The sequence below is a fragment of the Amaranthus tricolor genome, chromosome 14, assembly GCF_026212465.1.
Source record: "Amaranthus tricolor cultivar Red isolate AtriRed21 chromosome 14, ASM2621246v1, whole genome shotgun sequence".
In the NCBI taxonomy this organism is placed as follows: domain Eukaryota; kingdom Viridiplantae; phylum Streptophyta; class Magnoliopsida; order Caryophyllales; family Amaranthaceae; genus Amaranthus; species Amaranthus tricolor.
Window position 1 is genome coordinate 2638868 of NC_080060.1, and position 15592 is coordinate 2654459.

Genomic DNA, 15592 nt, shown 5'->3' on the forward strand with positions numbered 1-15592 from the left:
TAATAGTAATTTACCTAGACAAACTCTAAAATAACTATTATTGATTACTTATCTATTTAATTCAATTGCTATATTTAACCTTTACAAGAACTTTTAAGGGTAAATGTATAAATCTCTGGACGACATAGAACTATTAACGAAATAATTTCATCCGTGAAAACTTGTATCATGAAAATATGAATAAATACATTCAATTTTCATTAACACAATTGTTATAATTACAATTACCTAGGGTGATGTTTAGGGGATCGATTGTAAGCAATCTAATCTGTTATTGATAATTCTAGTAAAGAGATTATTTTCCAATTGAACATTAATAGTAAACATCTTGTGCAAATTCACGTGAATTCCATATATTTGGGCAATGTTTAAAGTTTGAATTTATTCTTTTCGTATAAAATATAAATAATAAAAAATTAAATAAAACAACAACGATATTCTATAATGCCAATGCATTAATTAGCTCCCACCTAGGGTGAGGTTTAGAGGTCGAATGTAATCAACATTCCCTATATTATTGATAACTCTAGTAAAGAGGTTGTTTTTTATTGATCTTTAGTAGTAAATATTATATGCAACTTCACATAGATAAAAAGTGCACATGTTTTAAAAATCATTTCACTTTAGTTCATTATAATCTGAAATAAAAAAACTACAAATATTTTAACACCAATAAATTAAGAGACAATAATTAATTAAACAACAAACTAAAAAATCATATAAATTAAAAGATTATTATTTCTCATTAATATATATTTGCTTAATTAACGAAACCATTGGCCTACATTACAATGAAATAATGAAAGGTGTCATTAATTTTTCTAGCTCATTACTCAAAATGAGATCACCCTCCAATAATTTCAAAACCTAAATTGAAAACCATGATTATATACATCATTTTCCTCTTTCCCAAAGTGTCTATATCCAACTAGCAAGCTAATATCCCAACACAAGTACATAATTAAGATATTCATCATGATGGAGCAAAACTAAAAAAAGAAAAAAAAAAATCCCCTTCTTTCTTTCTTGTCCAATATATGAACTACCAAACTAGGAAAATGGACCATAAAATTATCTTTAAAAAAAAATTATTGATTATTGATTATTGATCATTGATTATTGATTATTGATTGCGTCTCTTGAAGAGGTTGAGGCGACAATCACTTAATCTTGAAGCATTCATTGCTCTTTTGTATTCCAACCATGTAAAAGGCTCATATAGACTTGGATTCAAAGGCGAAATCATATCTTGTATTGGAGAGATTGTTGCGTTCAAAGGAGGAGCACCGAAAAAGATGATTGACATTCTTGGCTTGGTTAATGAGTTATTAGCTATTGCTCTATGTTTCACACTTTCAAACCTTCCATTTGTCAACACCTATAAATTTTAACAAAATATGTGATGTAACAATCAATCAATCAATCAATCAATCAATCATGACGTAAAAGACTAATACTATTAATTAATTATGTGCTGCTAACCTGAAGTGCATCCCCCACCATAACGTAGAAAGCATCAGGATCAGGTTGAACAGGGAACCATAAACCATCAGGCATGCAAATTTGTAGGCCTCTAACATCATTTGATCTTAAGATAGTCAAGATCTGAGGGTCAGAATGCTCCCCAAATCCAATCCGTTCACCGGAACCGTTAAGGATTGCTGGGTCGTAGTTTTTAATTGGAGGGTAGTGATTCAGTCTTAGGAGAGAATCACTTCGAACGTCTCTGATAAACCTACTAAAAATAGTTTTATCTGAAATCCACAATCCCTCCGCCATCAAATCTAATAATTCACATGTTAAATCTGTTACTACCTCCACATAATCTTTAACAACTTCACTGCATAAACAAAAATTTAATCACCTTATTAGAGCTTAACACTACAAGTATATATACTTAAACAAACTCAATTTAATTATAGTGATGTCTAATTATATTTGATTAATTTAGATTTATAGCAATTAATACAAAATAAATAAATACATAACACTGAATGAGCAAGTATTTTATAGGGTTTATCTTAAATTAGAAAGATAGTAAATGGATTAGCTTCAACCCTGAATATAGTAAATGGGTATTCTTAAATATCGCCATCTTTTTTATTTTATCGCCACCCTATATATAATGAATTTCTAAAATTGTCTCTGCTTAATTTTCGAACTCGAAAACTGTAACATCTCTCTAAAACTCTCTAAAAACACTATGTTAACTTAAGCAAGCTAAAAGTGTACATCGAATAAAATGGCGAACCGAAACGAGCATGATAACGTTTCGGTAAGTAATTAATCGATTCAAAATTTTTCAAAAAAAAAATTCTAGAACCCCCTCCAGTCGCACAAAAAATGCGACACGACTTAGAACCGGGGGGTTCTGGAAATTGTTTTTTGAAAAATTAATTCTTTTTATTTATTATAATTATTTTTTAAGTTATTATTATTTATTAAATATTATAGTAAATTATTTTATTTTATTATATATTTATATATATTTTTGTGTTTACTTAAATTATTTATTTATGTTATTTTAATTTATTTTATTTTTTTTATGTATTTTAAATTCAAAACTAATTATTATAATAATATTATCACAATATAATAATATATTAAAATAAAATAATTTATTACAATATTTATTAAATAATAATAACTTAAAAAAAATTAAATAAACAAAAGGAATTTCAAAATTCAAAAAAAAAAAAATTACAAGTCGCACTTTTTGTACCACTCGTAATTTTTTTTTTTTGAATTACATTAAAATAGAAATTACCTCGAGTTTTTGTTATCGACTACTCCTAGGTTAAGTCGCACTTTAGCTCTGATTAATTTTATGTATAGATTTTGTGTATTTTGAAGTGATAAAAGTATTTTGAGTGAGTTTGAAATGTTGTGTAGAAGTTTTAAAATTTTTAAGTTCAAAGGCATTTTCGTCGTTTAATTAAATTAATTTAAAATAAAGGTGACGAACAAAATGAAAAAGATAGTAAAAAATAAGGATAAATTGAGTTTCCACAAAATAATATCCAAATTTATGATAGATTTGATTTGATTTGATGTGATATAAAATCAGTAATGAGTAATCTGATTAGTGAAAATTCATTGATCTATTTCTGACACTGCCACTACCACTGCTACAAGTTTCTTCTTAGCCAATGCTGCTTACACTTGTGTCAATTGCTTTCCCCATCCTTTTATGTATATTTCCTATGATAAATTTGCTACTACAAGTACTCCCTAACTAAAGATTTTGATTAGGGTGAAATAAACATCGATTCCAGGTTAACTGTTTTGGTTCGATTTTAAAAGTAAATTTTATATATATTAGTTTTTATATAATGTAAATTTATTTTTTTAATGTCAGGTTAAAATCGAAATAAATATTAACAAACTCATTAAAGTATATCAGTCAAACATGGCTCAATTGGTGAAGTCATGGCTTAATCGGTGACATGTCTTAATATTGTTTGTTAGAGGTTTAAAATTTATTAATGTACTTAAGATACAAAATAATACTCCCTCTAATTCAGCACTAATGTCTCATTTACTTTATACACTTTTCTAATGCACTTATTCAATCCTTAATATCTCCAATTGTGCATTATTAAAAATTATGGAAAATTAATATGATTAATACTTACTTTGAGACGAATCAAACAAGATCCCACATGACTATGTTTTAACTTGTAGATTAATAATAAAATACAAATAAAAAGTAAGAGACGAATAGTGTTCAAAAAGCAAATAGAACGTTAGTGATGAATTGGAGAAAGTACCATACAATAAGGGAATACTCTTTATGTGTTTAGATTCAAAATGAATTTTCTAGATTTTGACATATAATCCTAAACCCATAAAAAAAATAATGCCTAAATTCAAATAGATTAGGCTATGATGATTATCAAAAGTAGGTATAATTACTACTCAAAAAAAAGTAGGTATAATTAATTAAGATAATTGACACATAATCTTATTTTCCTCCAAATTTTGTGAAAAGTAATATAATAACCTTTCATATTGTTAATTACATTAAAAATATTTCATATATGAAGATAGAAATATTTAAAAGATAGAAATATATAAATATGTATTTATTAGTAAGACTTATATTATGCTTAAAAAATTGTGTAAAAAAAAGTCAAACAAAGAGAGTAAATGGTAGCTAGGGCCATTAGATGATGCACTACTCATATCAATTGATACATCTCAACTAATTTATTTTTATTTGCCACATTAACAATGTGAAATATGTAATCAACAATTAATTAAACAAAGATAATGTAAGGAAAAAAAATAGAAAAATAGAAAATTAAAAAAAATTGGAATATAGAGTATTATTGGGACAGGAGGAAATTTGAATTTTGTTCATTTAAAGTATTATATCCTCTAGTTTTAGCATTTCAATGCGCAAGATTCTTCTTCATCTACTAGAGACATGCATATACTATTTCACTATTTGTAGGGCTCCTTATCATTCATCAATCATGTAATTGATGAATGATGATTGTATAAACGATTTTTGATCAATGAAATTCACCAAACCCATCATCAGAATCAGATCTTATCTCAATTTAAATAAGTATTACTTTCACAAATAATTTATTAATTTATTTTTTATTTAGTTCTGCCATTCGACCATCCATCTTCTCGGTCTATTTTATAATTAAAAAATAAAATAATCATCAAACTAATAATGTGATTGAGAAGCAACGTGGAGAAGGTAGCTATCTTATGATGATACGTAGCACAATATTGTTATGTGTAAACCTTACTTTCCTTGTTTAGCCACATGCACATTTACCCTTTTATTCCCACGTTTATGGTCATAGGATATGTTTTTCATTCCGGTCCGATTGTTATATTTTTATCAAAAAACCCTTTATCTTTAAATAATTATTCTTAGTTAAAAATTATAAAAAAAATTAATATTCAGATAATATGGGATTAGAAAATTCAAAAAAAATTTTAATTAACAATATTTTTTTTACAAATAAGTCATAATAAATAAAATAAGCTTGAAAAATAAATAATAATGATAAACGTAATATGACTAAGTATTTTGCAAGGAAAAAAATTTATTAATTTGTATAGAATAAAGGATATCATAAAATGTACACTATGAACCCATTTTTATATACTCCATGTTGTACGGTTGGTTGAAGTACAACTTTTGATCATTCTATATCATAAAAGGGCATCTTTGACAAGCCTCAATTTTTTTTACCCATTTGACTATTTTTATGATTTTTTTTTAATAAAATGAGGCAAGTTTAAAGAAATAGTGGTAGTAATTAACTTTTAAGGACGTTTTAGTAAATAACGTTTATTTGTTAAATTAACAAATCACTCTTATGTGGTATAATTTGATAATATGAAAGTTTTGTAATTTTCATTTATCTTTCTTGATATTCTTTAATTTAATTTTTTTTTATTTAAAAATTACGGTGATCGATTAGGACATTAGTCATCAAGTTGGGTTTTACTTTGATTTTCATGCAACACAGCTGATCAATTCAACTTAATAATGAAGGAAGACCGTGGAGAAAAATATTAATTAATTATTTTAAGGTTGAATAATGGATTCTAGAACAAAAGTCAACGTCTAGAGTTGGTAGGCAACAATACCCATCAATCTTAACCAAAACACTAAAAGTATTAAATAATCTTATTTTACATTACAATTTCTTTAAAAGAAAAAAAAAATTTAATCATGTATCATTTTATTTGATTTGTATACTTTCATTATATGCTTTTTTATATTTTTATATTAAGTAGATGTAAAGATATTTCATTTTTAAAAAATCTTTAAATTAATAGCGTGAAAACTAATAAGTATAGTTCAGTGCGTCTTATATGCGACTGTTTCACCATGAAACAATCTTATACAGGCAGTTTAAATTATGTATTTTTTTAAAAAATATTAATTAATTAAATTAAATTTTAACGGACAATGTAGTTTATAAAACAATATGCATGTTTAGTTTTAGGGATTATAAACATTATTTTTTATTTTTTATTCTTTATTTTTTTAATGTTTAATTAATGGGTCAACCCATTAATAGGTCTCACTATACCATCTCAATCAAAAATAATTTTAAAAAATATAGCAATTAAAAAAATAAAAAAAACGATATAATAATATATATTTACGTATTTATCTTTCAAAACGTCTGAATTATTAGTATTTATGATTATTTAATACTCGTATTTAAGTTGCCAAAAGATTAGTTTGAACTCCTCATTTACACTACCCTTGGCCACCCCATGATAGCAAAGATATTATTAGTTAGAATACTTGATAGAGTAGTTACTCTTAATACGTTACCATCGAAAATTGGTTCTTGTCACAATTAGAGCAAAGTATCTCTTTCATAAGTTTGGATTACTTATTTTTGGTCCATGCAAACCAAATGACATACAAGGTTGAACCCAATTTACTTTTATATTTTTAAAAATTTAATATTATTTTTTAAAAGTTAGTGTTGCAAATTCAAACAAATAAATAGAGTGAGTAATTAATAATTTTATCTTTGTGTTATAATATAATTTATATCCCTTAATATCCAGAATCGTTTGAAGTTGAAATATATGTGTAAATGCAATACATATGGACTCATAACTCCAATGTTTATACTTCTTTAGTAAAATTTTAAATTGATGATTAAAATCGAAATTGTAATACTCTTTTGTGTATAATACTTGTTACAATTTTTTTTATATAGTTCATCATATAAACTTATTTTACGTATAACGCTTAATGTAAGAAAAAAAATATAGTGAAATGCAATTTTATTTAAATCGTCTAATGGTATCTATTATATGTATACAATATTAAATTTTAAGAGACCGTTTTTCAAAGAGATGATCTTAAATTAAAAAGCCCACATTTTTATTTTCTATTTAATATGTATTAATTGAACTATTTAACCCATATATACAATGAGTCTCTCAGAAAAACTATCTCTCATAACAATTTGTGTTTTAAGGTTTTTAATAGTGTATAACTCATAAATATTATTAAAATAACGCATTAAATTGAATAATAAAGTAAAATATTGCAAGTATATATACATTAATTACCTTAATATAGGAGGACAAGTGTGATGGATATTAGCGTGAAGAAGAAGGTACTCAAGGTCACCAACATCACCATTGTTGCCAATATTACGGAAGCCATAGCCAAAAGGTTTAGAAACAGTGGGACCGACAGCAATTTGTTTCTCCGTCGGTGGCAGAGTAAAAAAGTCTAGACCATTTTTCTCAAGTGAAGAAATAACATCCATAGAAATACCATGATTTACTACCTTGAAAATCCCACATTGTTGACAAGCTTCAATAATGAGGTCTAATAAGGTGGATTTATCTTGATTTTTTAGGGATAGATCAATGGTTGGGACTCCTACTGCTTTGGTTTTTTTTGTTCTTGATCTTTTTAGAGGATTTGTTGATGCTACAACCATGATTATGATCAAATTTGATGATGATGATGATGATGATGGGTTTAGAAGGAACTGATTTTATGTTTATGGGTTGTGTATGTGTTTAAGAGTTTGATATTTTGACAATGTGGAGAAAGTAAGGGTGGGGTGGAGGGGTATATATAAACAAGGGAGGTATTAATAAAGGTGAGATCAACATTTATATCACTATCATTCTCATTATCATACTAGGTGTATATATCTATTTTTTATAGGAATTATGATTCGAGTATGAGAAGAAATGAAAATTGAAATCATACTTATAGAAGAAAATGCGACCAAAAAGTTTCTCGGCTCGAAAAAGACACTCAAAAAGAGAGGTTCGTGTAACAAAAAACATTGAGTAAAGCTAAGCCAGCAAACATGAATTTTATAACACAAGCTAAACCATTAATATAAATAAAAATAAAAATAAATAAATAAATATAGAGTAAAAAAATAAATTGTAAATAGGCAAGAACAAGAATAACAACAGATAAGTGAAAAAAATATATTTTATATTACTTGCAATTGTAAATAGACATAGGCAGGGTTTTCTTATACTTTCTCTGTTCCAATTTACTTACAATGTTTGCTTTTTCACGCAGTTTAATGTATTAATTTAATCTTTAATATCTCTAATTACGTATAATAAAAAGTTATAAAAATTTTATATTAGTAATCTTTGCAATGAGACGAATCAAACAAGATCTCACTTGAGTATGTTTTAACTTATAGATTAAAAACTAATCATAAATTAAAAGTGATAAATAAATAGTATCATTCTTTTTAATATTGCATCTAATATGGAACGAAAAAAGTAAATACTTATATTTGTTTTTTAAAGTTAATCATAGAAATCAAAATAAATCAAAATGAACGTTTTTCATTTTGAAGATATTTGAGGTGGAACGTAGAATGAAGGAAAGAAGTGGAAATTGTGACTTTGTGATGGATGGTGGGACCCAAGGGGTGGGGACGTGGGGTTATGTTTATTATTTTCTGAACCTATGATATAGAAAATTTGTCCCCCCATCCTACCCCTTGTATTTATTTTTATTTAATGTTGTTATTTTTCTATTTGGACAGTGAAAGACCAGAGCCTTTTCGTACAAGTAATGGATAGGCTCAAAAATTAATATAGGTTGTTAATTTTAGGTATTTAACTATATTTTACATATGTATATATACCGTTAGTCTTTTGAGACACCGTTTTTTTAAGTGTCGTATCTCAAACCCAATCTATTAAAGATTATAGCGTATTTATATTTTTAATGACAACTTATATTATTCTTAATGCTTACTTACTGTATCGTTAATGCCTACTTTTAATATTTTAAATGTCTACTTACATCATTCTTAATACATATTTGTAATATTTGAAAAAATATATAATGAATATATTGAAATTTGTGATATATATAAGAGTATGTTAATTTTTTCTCACCTTAGTTAGTCAAGGTTAATTAAATTCTATTGAAATATTAAGTTTGATTCTATTTAATTTAGTTTATTTTAACTCTATTTAATAGTATAATTCATTTTCAATTCAATCCTTTTCAATATAATTAGTCTAGTTTAATTGAATTCGATTCAGTTTATACCGTAACTCCATATAAAACCATAAATGCATAAGTGAAAAAAAGGAAATTCTTCTAATTGAAGGCCCCTAACAAGATTTAACTAATTGAAGTGAACAAAACTAGTCAACCCTAATTGAAATTGTTTCAGTCCTGATGAAGGGAAGTGGAGGTTTCTGGTTAGAAATGAGGGCTATGAAAATTAAATTTATATTCTTTTACGAAAAAATATTATATAATACTCCGATTGAAATAAAATTTTGATTTTCAGTTTATAATCAAATCGTAAAAAAGTAAATATACATATGAAATGTATATGATTGTAGATGAATCTATATGGCAAGCCGAGTTTAGTATAAACGTCTAATATTTGGGATAAGTTAGAAAATTTTTATAGAGAAAAAAAGGATTTTGAATTATTTGTATAGTATCAATATGATGCACTATTCAATATTCATCAATAATCTTGTTGCATATATTTGTAGAATAATTGGCAATTAGTTCCTTTGGCCTGATTAAATCTTACTCCCTCCGTTCTTTTTATCTTTCACATTATTATAACGGGTATTTTCAAAAGTTCTTCCACTTTAGAATACTTTCTGTTTTTAGAAAGTTTTAATCCCACTTTTACCCCTTAAAACCCCTCCTTTTCTTTTAATGTACCCCTTTTCTTTTATTTATAATTATTTTCTCTCTCATACTTTCAATACAATCATTACTTCACACTACTATTTAATTAAAATAATACCCACTACAACCTCATACTTCCAATACAATCATTACTTCACACTACTATTTAATTAAAATAATACCCACTACAACCCAAAAATTCTATCTTCCTTAATATGTGTGAAAAACCCAAAGTGGAAGATCAAAAAAGAAGTGTAAATTCGTAAGGCTTTTTGGGCACTAAAAGGCAAACATATAAAATACATATTAATTCATGATAACTACATCTTTAAATCAAATTGTACTTTAAAGAAGAAATTTGTTGCATGCACTATCTAAGGATCAACTAAAATAAATAGAATACAAAAATTTCAACGCACCCAAGTCCCTAGCTTTATGTCAATTTGAACGAATTTATCTTATTTTTCATTTAACTTCGTTTCAAAAAATATATCTTAATTTTATTTTTATATATAATTTCACCATTTTTTTATATTTTACTATTTTAATTGTATCCAATTACTTAATATTCGTGCCATTTATTAATAAATGGAAAAACTAACTGAATGAAAGGATATGTATTATATTTATAGGAGCTATTTGTAACATAATTTATTGAGGCGTTAGCTCATTATGTGTATAGTTACTAATTAGATAACACCTTAATTGAAATAAATGGAATGTGCCTTGATCAAGTAAGATTTATGAATTATTATTGTACAAAATGTTAACCACAAAATGAGTTTATGGTTCTAACAATTTGTAAACTAGCACATATAGTAATTAGGTTTAAGTCTTATATGGTTCCTAATTAATTAGGCTCATATCTACTTCACTTCTCAATTTTTGATCTAATCAAAAATCAGTGAAACAATATAAAATTTTGATTTGTGATCCAAAAATGACACTACCCAAAAAGTACGAGATAAATACTGGATTAAACTACCCATTTTTCTTATTTTGTCAGTTTTTTCTATTCTATATCGTAAGTTTTTAATCAAAACCCTATAGTTTTAGTTAATTATTTTAATTTAGTCAATATTTCTTATTGAAATCTAGAAATTGGTGTAGGTATTGATTCTTTTTCATAACAAAATACATATAGAAATAAAATTAATTTATTTTTATCTTTTGGTACTTTTTACCAATAAGATTTTCAAAAAAAGATTTCTTGATATTTTGTGTCTCGAACACAAGAAAAAATAATTCGATTTAAAAATGATTTGACTAAAAATATTTTTAAAAAATTACTTAGAATAATCCAATATTTTCATGATTTTCCTTCAATAATCTCATCTATTGATTAACCATTAATAATCCCAGCTTTAGGGATATTTTCCTAGTGTAAACTTGGGTAACTGGATGACTTTCTATTGCAAGTTTTATTTAAAAAAAGACAAATTAAACTAAAATGTCGAAAATATATTCAAAAAATATAAAAAAAATTTCTGATTTTTTTATTATTTAAACTTTTTTATGTAAATTTTTAAAATTTTTCTCTAATTTTATATTTATTTTCAGTTTAACTTTTTGGTGAATTACCTACTATAGCAGGTTATCGGGTTATCCAAGTTTACTCTATATTTACCCCATTAAAGTTAAAATTATTCATGGTTAATCAATAGGGAAAATTATCGTAGAAAAATTATAAAAAATTAAATTATTAATAATTTTTCCTTTATAATAATAATATATGTTGAGAATGTATATATGCTCTGTATGGAAGAATGATCGAAGGGTGAATAAACAGCCACGTTAGTTGTAGGGGATGACGAAAATTAGTTGGTTAAGCAGGGAGTTGTGTTTCAGACATCCACCCTGCAGTTAGCGGCAGTTTGTCTCCCTCCCCCTTTTTTTCTCTTTATTTTATTTTCAGCTTTTAATACCTCCCATTTAAAAATAAAAAAATTCCTACAAATTTAATACTTAGTATTTGTAAAGTGTAAAACAATATACCTGGTTGCACTTTCTTCCTTTCAAATTTATTATTTAAATACTTTTGATTTTTGTCTATCTCCATTTTGCCTTTTAGTGGAGTATCCCTCCTATTTATTTTAAATATTGCATTTGATTTTTTAATAATATTCATCAATTCATCTTATTATATATTTTGTTTTTAATCTATAAGTTAAAATATAGTCAAATAGGATCATATTGAAAATTTTATTAATATCAATTTTTTATAATTTTTACTCAAACACAATTAGAAATATTTAAGATTAAAAATGTGCATAGCAAATGTGCAAAATTAAATGAAACATTTAAAGTGAATAGGAGGGAGTATTATACAATTTTAAATTAAAGACATTAATTGTGTTCAATTCAAAGCAATTTAGGGAGATCTTTGATGAAAAAATAATTCTTGTTTATCAACTATTTAGTGAGAAAATGATTTAAAAAGCAAAAATTATTCACTAAACATATTTTTTAACTGTTTGACATATAAAAAGTCAAAGTTAAAATCAACTAAATTTATTTGAGTAGCCTCCACACCTCATCTATACATTTTTCTTCCAATATTTTTTAAATTTTTTTTTAATTTGATAAGAGTTCAATAATCATCAATTTTAGAAATAATTAATTTTTCTTTCACTTGTTTATAGGAAATGTTTATCCTATTTTTAATAAAACTTAAATATTTTACAAATATAGTAAATTTATAGGGAAAAAGGGGTAAAAAAATTTCTCTCTCAGCGTGACTTGTCATTGCATGTGCTAAGTACACGTGAGAGAGACATTTGCTTTGACTTTTTCCCTTCTACTTTGACCATCCTTCATATTTTGTGTTAATTATATTTTGTGTTAATTATAGGAAAAATTATAAGAAATTATCTAATTTATAGGTTTATTGGTAAAAAATTACTTATGTATGTTTTTTGCAAAAAGCTACTTACGTAATCTAATACATTTCTCTGCAAATGACTACCACTTAACGGAAAGTATTAGTTGACTGTTAAGTTTGAGGGTTTGACCAATTTGAGATGGTAAGTTGTCTATGCGGCAGTATCTCTTTGGTTCTTGTTTTTTAAATAATTAAAATTAAAACACATAATTTAACAAAATAAAAATAAAAGATATTTGACGTCCATTTTACCCATCATAACGATTTTTTTCTAAAAAATGGACGTCATGATTATCCGTAAGGGGTAACTCTTTCGAAAATCTGGACGAAACAAGTACTTATTTGTCTATTTTCGATACGCAAATCCAAAAAGATATTTAACGTCATTTTTACTCATCATAATGACATTTTTTTAAAAAATCAGACGTTGCGATTATCCTTATGGGATAACTCTTTCCAAAATCTGGTCGAAACAAGTACTTAATACTTATTCGCCTATTTAATCTTTCGAAGCAGCATATTCGCGATTACCCATAAGGGGTGTTCCGACCGGATTTTCGAAAGAGTTATCCCATAAGGGTAATTGCAACATCCATTTTTTGAAAAATCATCGTTATGATGAGTAAAAATGACTTTAAATTTCTTTTTCGGTTTATATGTCGGGAAATAGGCGCATAAGTACTTGTTTCGACTGGATTTTCGAAAGAGTTATCCCATAAGGATAATCGCGACGTCCTTTTTTTGAAAAAAATTCGTTATGATGGGTAAAATTGACGTCAAATATCGTTTATTTTTATTTTGTCAATTTATATGTTTTAATTTTAATTATTTAAAAAACGAGGAATGAAATACTGCCACATAGACAACTTAACCTTTCAAATCGGTCAAACCTTCAAACTTAACAGTCAACTAATATTTTTCGTTAAGGGGTAGTTATTTGCAGAGAAATGTATTAGATTAGGTAGTTTTTTACAAAAAAAAAAAATACATAAGATAGTTTTTTGCAAATAGACCTATAGATTAAATAGTTTATTATAATTTTTCCTTAATTATCTAACTAGTAATTTTTTTAGATGTAAGAGAGGTTGAGAAAAGAGAAGAGCGACATATCTTATAATCTTAAACACAATCTAAATATAATACTAAAAAAGATTTCATTAATTAGGTTTTTATTAACTTGTGACATTTTATTCATTTTTCTCTGATTATTTTTATTAAACATCATAAATAACTGATTTAAACATCTAATTTATACATGTATACCATTCCCCATTAAACTCCTAAACTTCTACTTAACTATAATTAAGATAATATATTAGAAAAGCTTTCTTTATGTAATTAAGATAACTTAATTCCTTCATGTGTATATGTTGTGAAATTGTCCTACAAATTGAAAGAATATGACATACCAATTACTAATTCCCCGCAGAAATTGAAACCTCAAACGTTGACATCCATTATTTCTTGTTGGTTATAACTTTCGGATTTAAAAAGCTAAATTCACAATACTTTATCTATCTATTGGATAAACAACTCATTTATAATAAACACTAATAAATACTGAAATACACCTTACCAACAACAATTATATTTTGTATTCTTATTTGTCTATGGGTAAACAAATCACCAACAATAAATACATATTTTATTATTTTATATATATATAGGGAGAAGTTTAAGTGAAAACCATCCTTATATGAGAACCGTGAGAACTATAAAAAAGTGTTACTTTTTATATAAAAAGGTGTTACTTTTCCAGAAAAATGTGTTACTTTGCATTTATATTTTTTTCTGACAGTTATACTTTTTTGGTAAAAAGTACTAGATTTTTAAAAAATAAAAGTAACATATTTTTTGTGCAAAAGTAACACCTTTTCTGTAAAAAGGTAACATATTTTTTGCTTCTCACAATTCTCATATAAGCTTGATTTTCACTTAAACTTGACCCTATATATATATATAGGTTAATTTACCCGCCGAGTCAACTAAATTTTATTATACTATTTCTAATATAAAAGTCCTCTTAGGAATATGTCGGAAGGCTGGTTGAGTAGAAACATGATTATTAAATAATTATGCAATGTAATTAATTAACTAATTACATGTTAAGGCATCTTATAAATAAACTAAACATGAAGCAAGTACCACGGGTTTCATTATTTGGACTCCCCCTTAGTAGCCACATGGCATAAGGGCAAACCTTTGCACTATACTCAATGACTGATGATTCAGAAAATCACAAGCCTCTGAAATTTGAATATTCAATTATTGTCCTTTTATCTTTTTACAAATTTTTATTTAAGATGATTTTAATGTTAGATGCGCTTTATATAAGAGTTAAATAATTTAATAATATAAATTATTAATACATGAATATCTTATTTTAAGGTCATTCGGTTAAAAGATAGTCTTTTATAAAAATAATTTTTATTTATTGAATTTACAACGTAGATTCAAAAAACTATCATATATTTAAATTATATAATTAAAATAATGACACTCACACTTTACTTGAACATTGATTTCACTTTTGACCTTTGGTTCCAACTTCCAATATTCCTTGAAAAGAAAATTGAATACTCTAAACAGAAATATACTTTAAATTTTTATGTTTATAATTTTACTTTCTTCGTTAAATTTATATTATGACTTAATAAGATAATATATTTATCGTCTAAAAGATTCTAATTTTCTTAATTACCATGAATATTTCATGTGAAAATAACTTTAAGGAACAGAGGAAGCATGATAGTTGAATTGCGGTCACTGAAAATTAAAGGATTAGAGAAGAGTTAAGTTGATTTTAAAGTTAATAATTTGTATGGAATATGAACATAATATACGGTAACGGTACTTTAATAAATTTACAAACGAGAATCGGGTCTGTATCACCTTTTTAGGTAAGGTTTTGAAATCAAAAATCAAGAAATTAATTGATTAAATTTTTGGAGTAAACATAATTACACAAACATCAAGAAATAGAAGAATATTCTTTTCGACCAATTCAATTTGTATTATTTTTTATTTTAAATTGTTTTATTTGTTTTTGA

At 25.7% G+C, this 15592-nt stretch overlaps 1 protein-coding gene across 1 annotated transcript; it reads right to left on the bottom strand.

Annotated features, from left to right (window-relative positions):
• Positions 1-721: 721 nt before the first annotated feature.
• Positions 722-7700, bottom strand: LOC130800062 (gibberellin 2-beta-dioxygenase 2-like). The gene is made up of 3 exons (XM_057663407.1): positions 7075-7700; positions 1483-1840; positions 722-1378 (listed from the first exon to the last, which is right to left on the bottom strand). The coding sequence occupies exons 1-3, from the start codon at positions 7452-7454 to the stop codon at positions 1124-1126; spliced, it is 993 nt and encodes a 330-aa protein (XP_057519390.1). The 5' UTR covers positions 7455-7700; the 3' UTR covers positions 722-1123.
• Positions 7701-15592: the final 7892 nt, after the last annotated feature.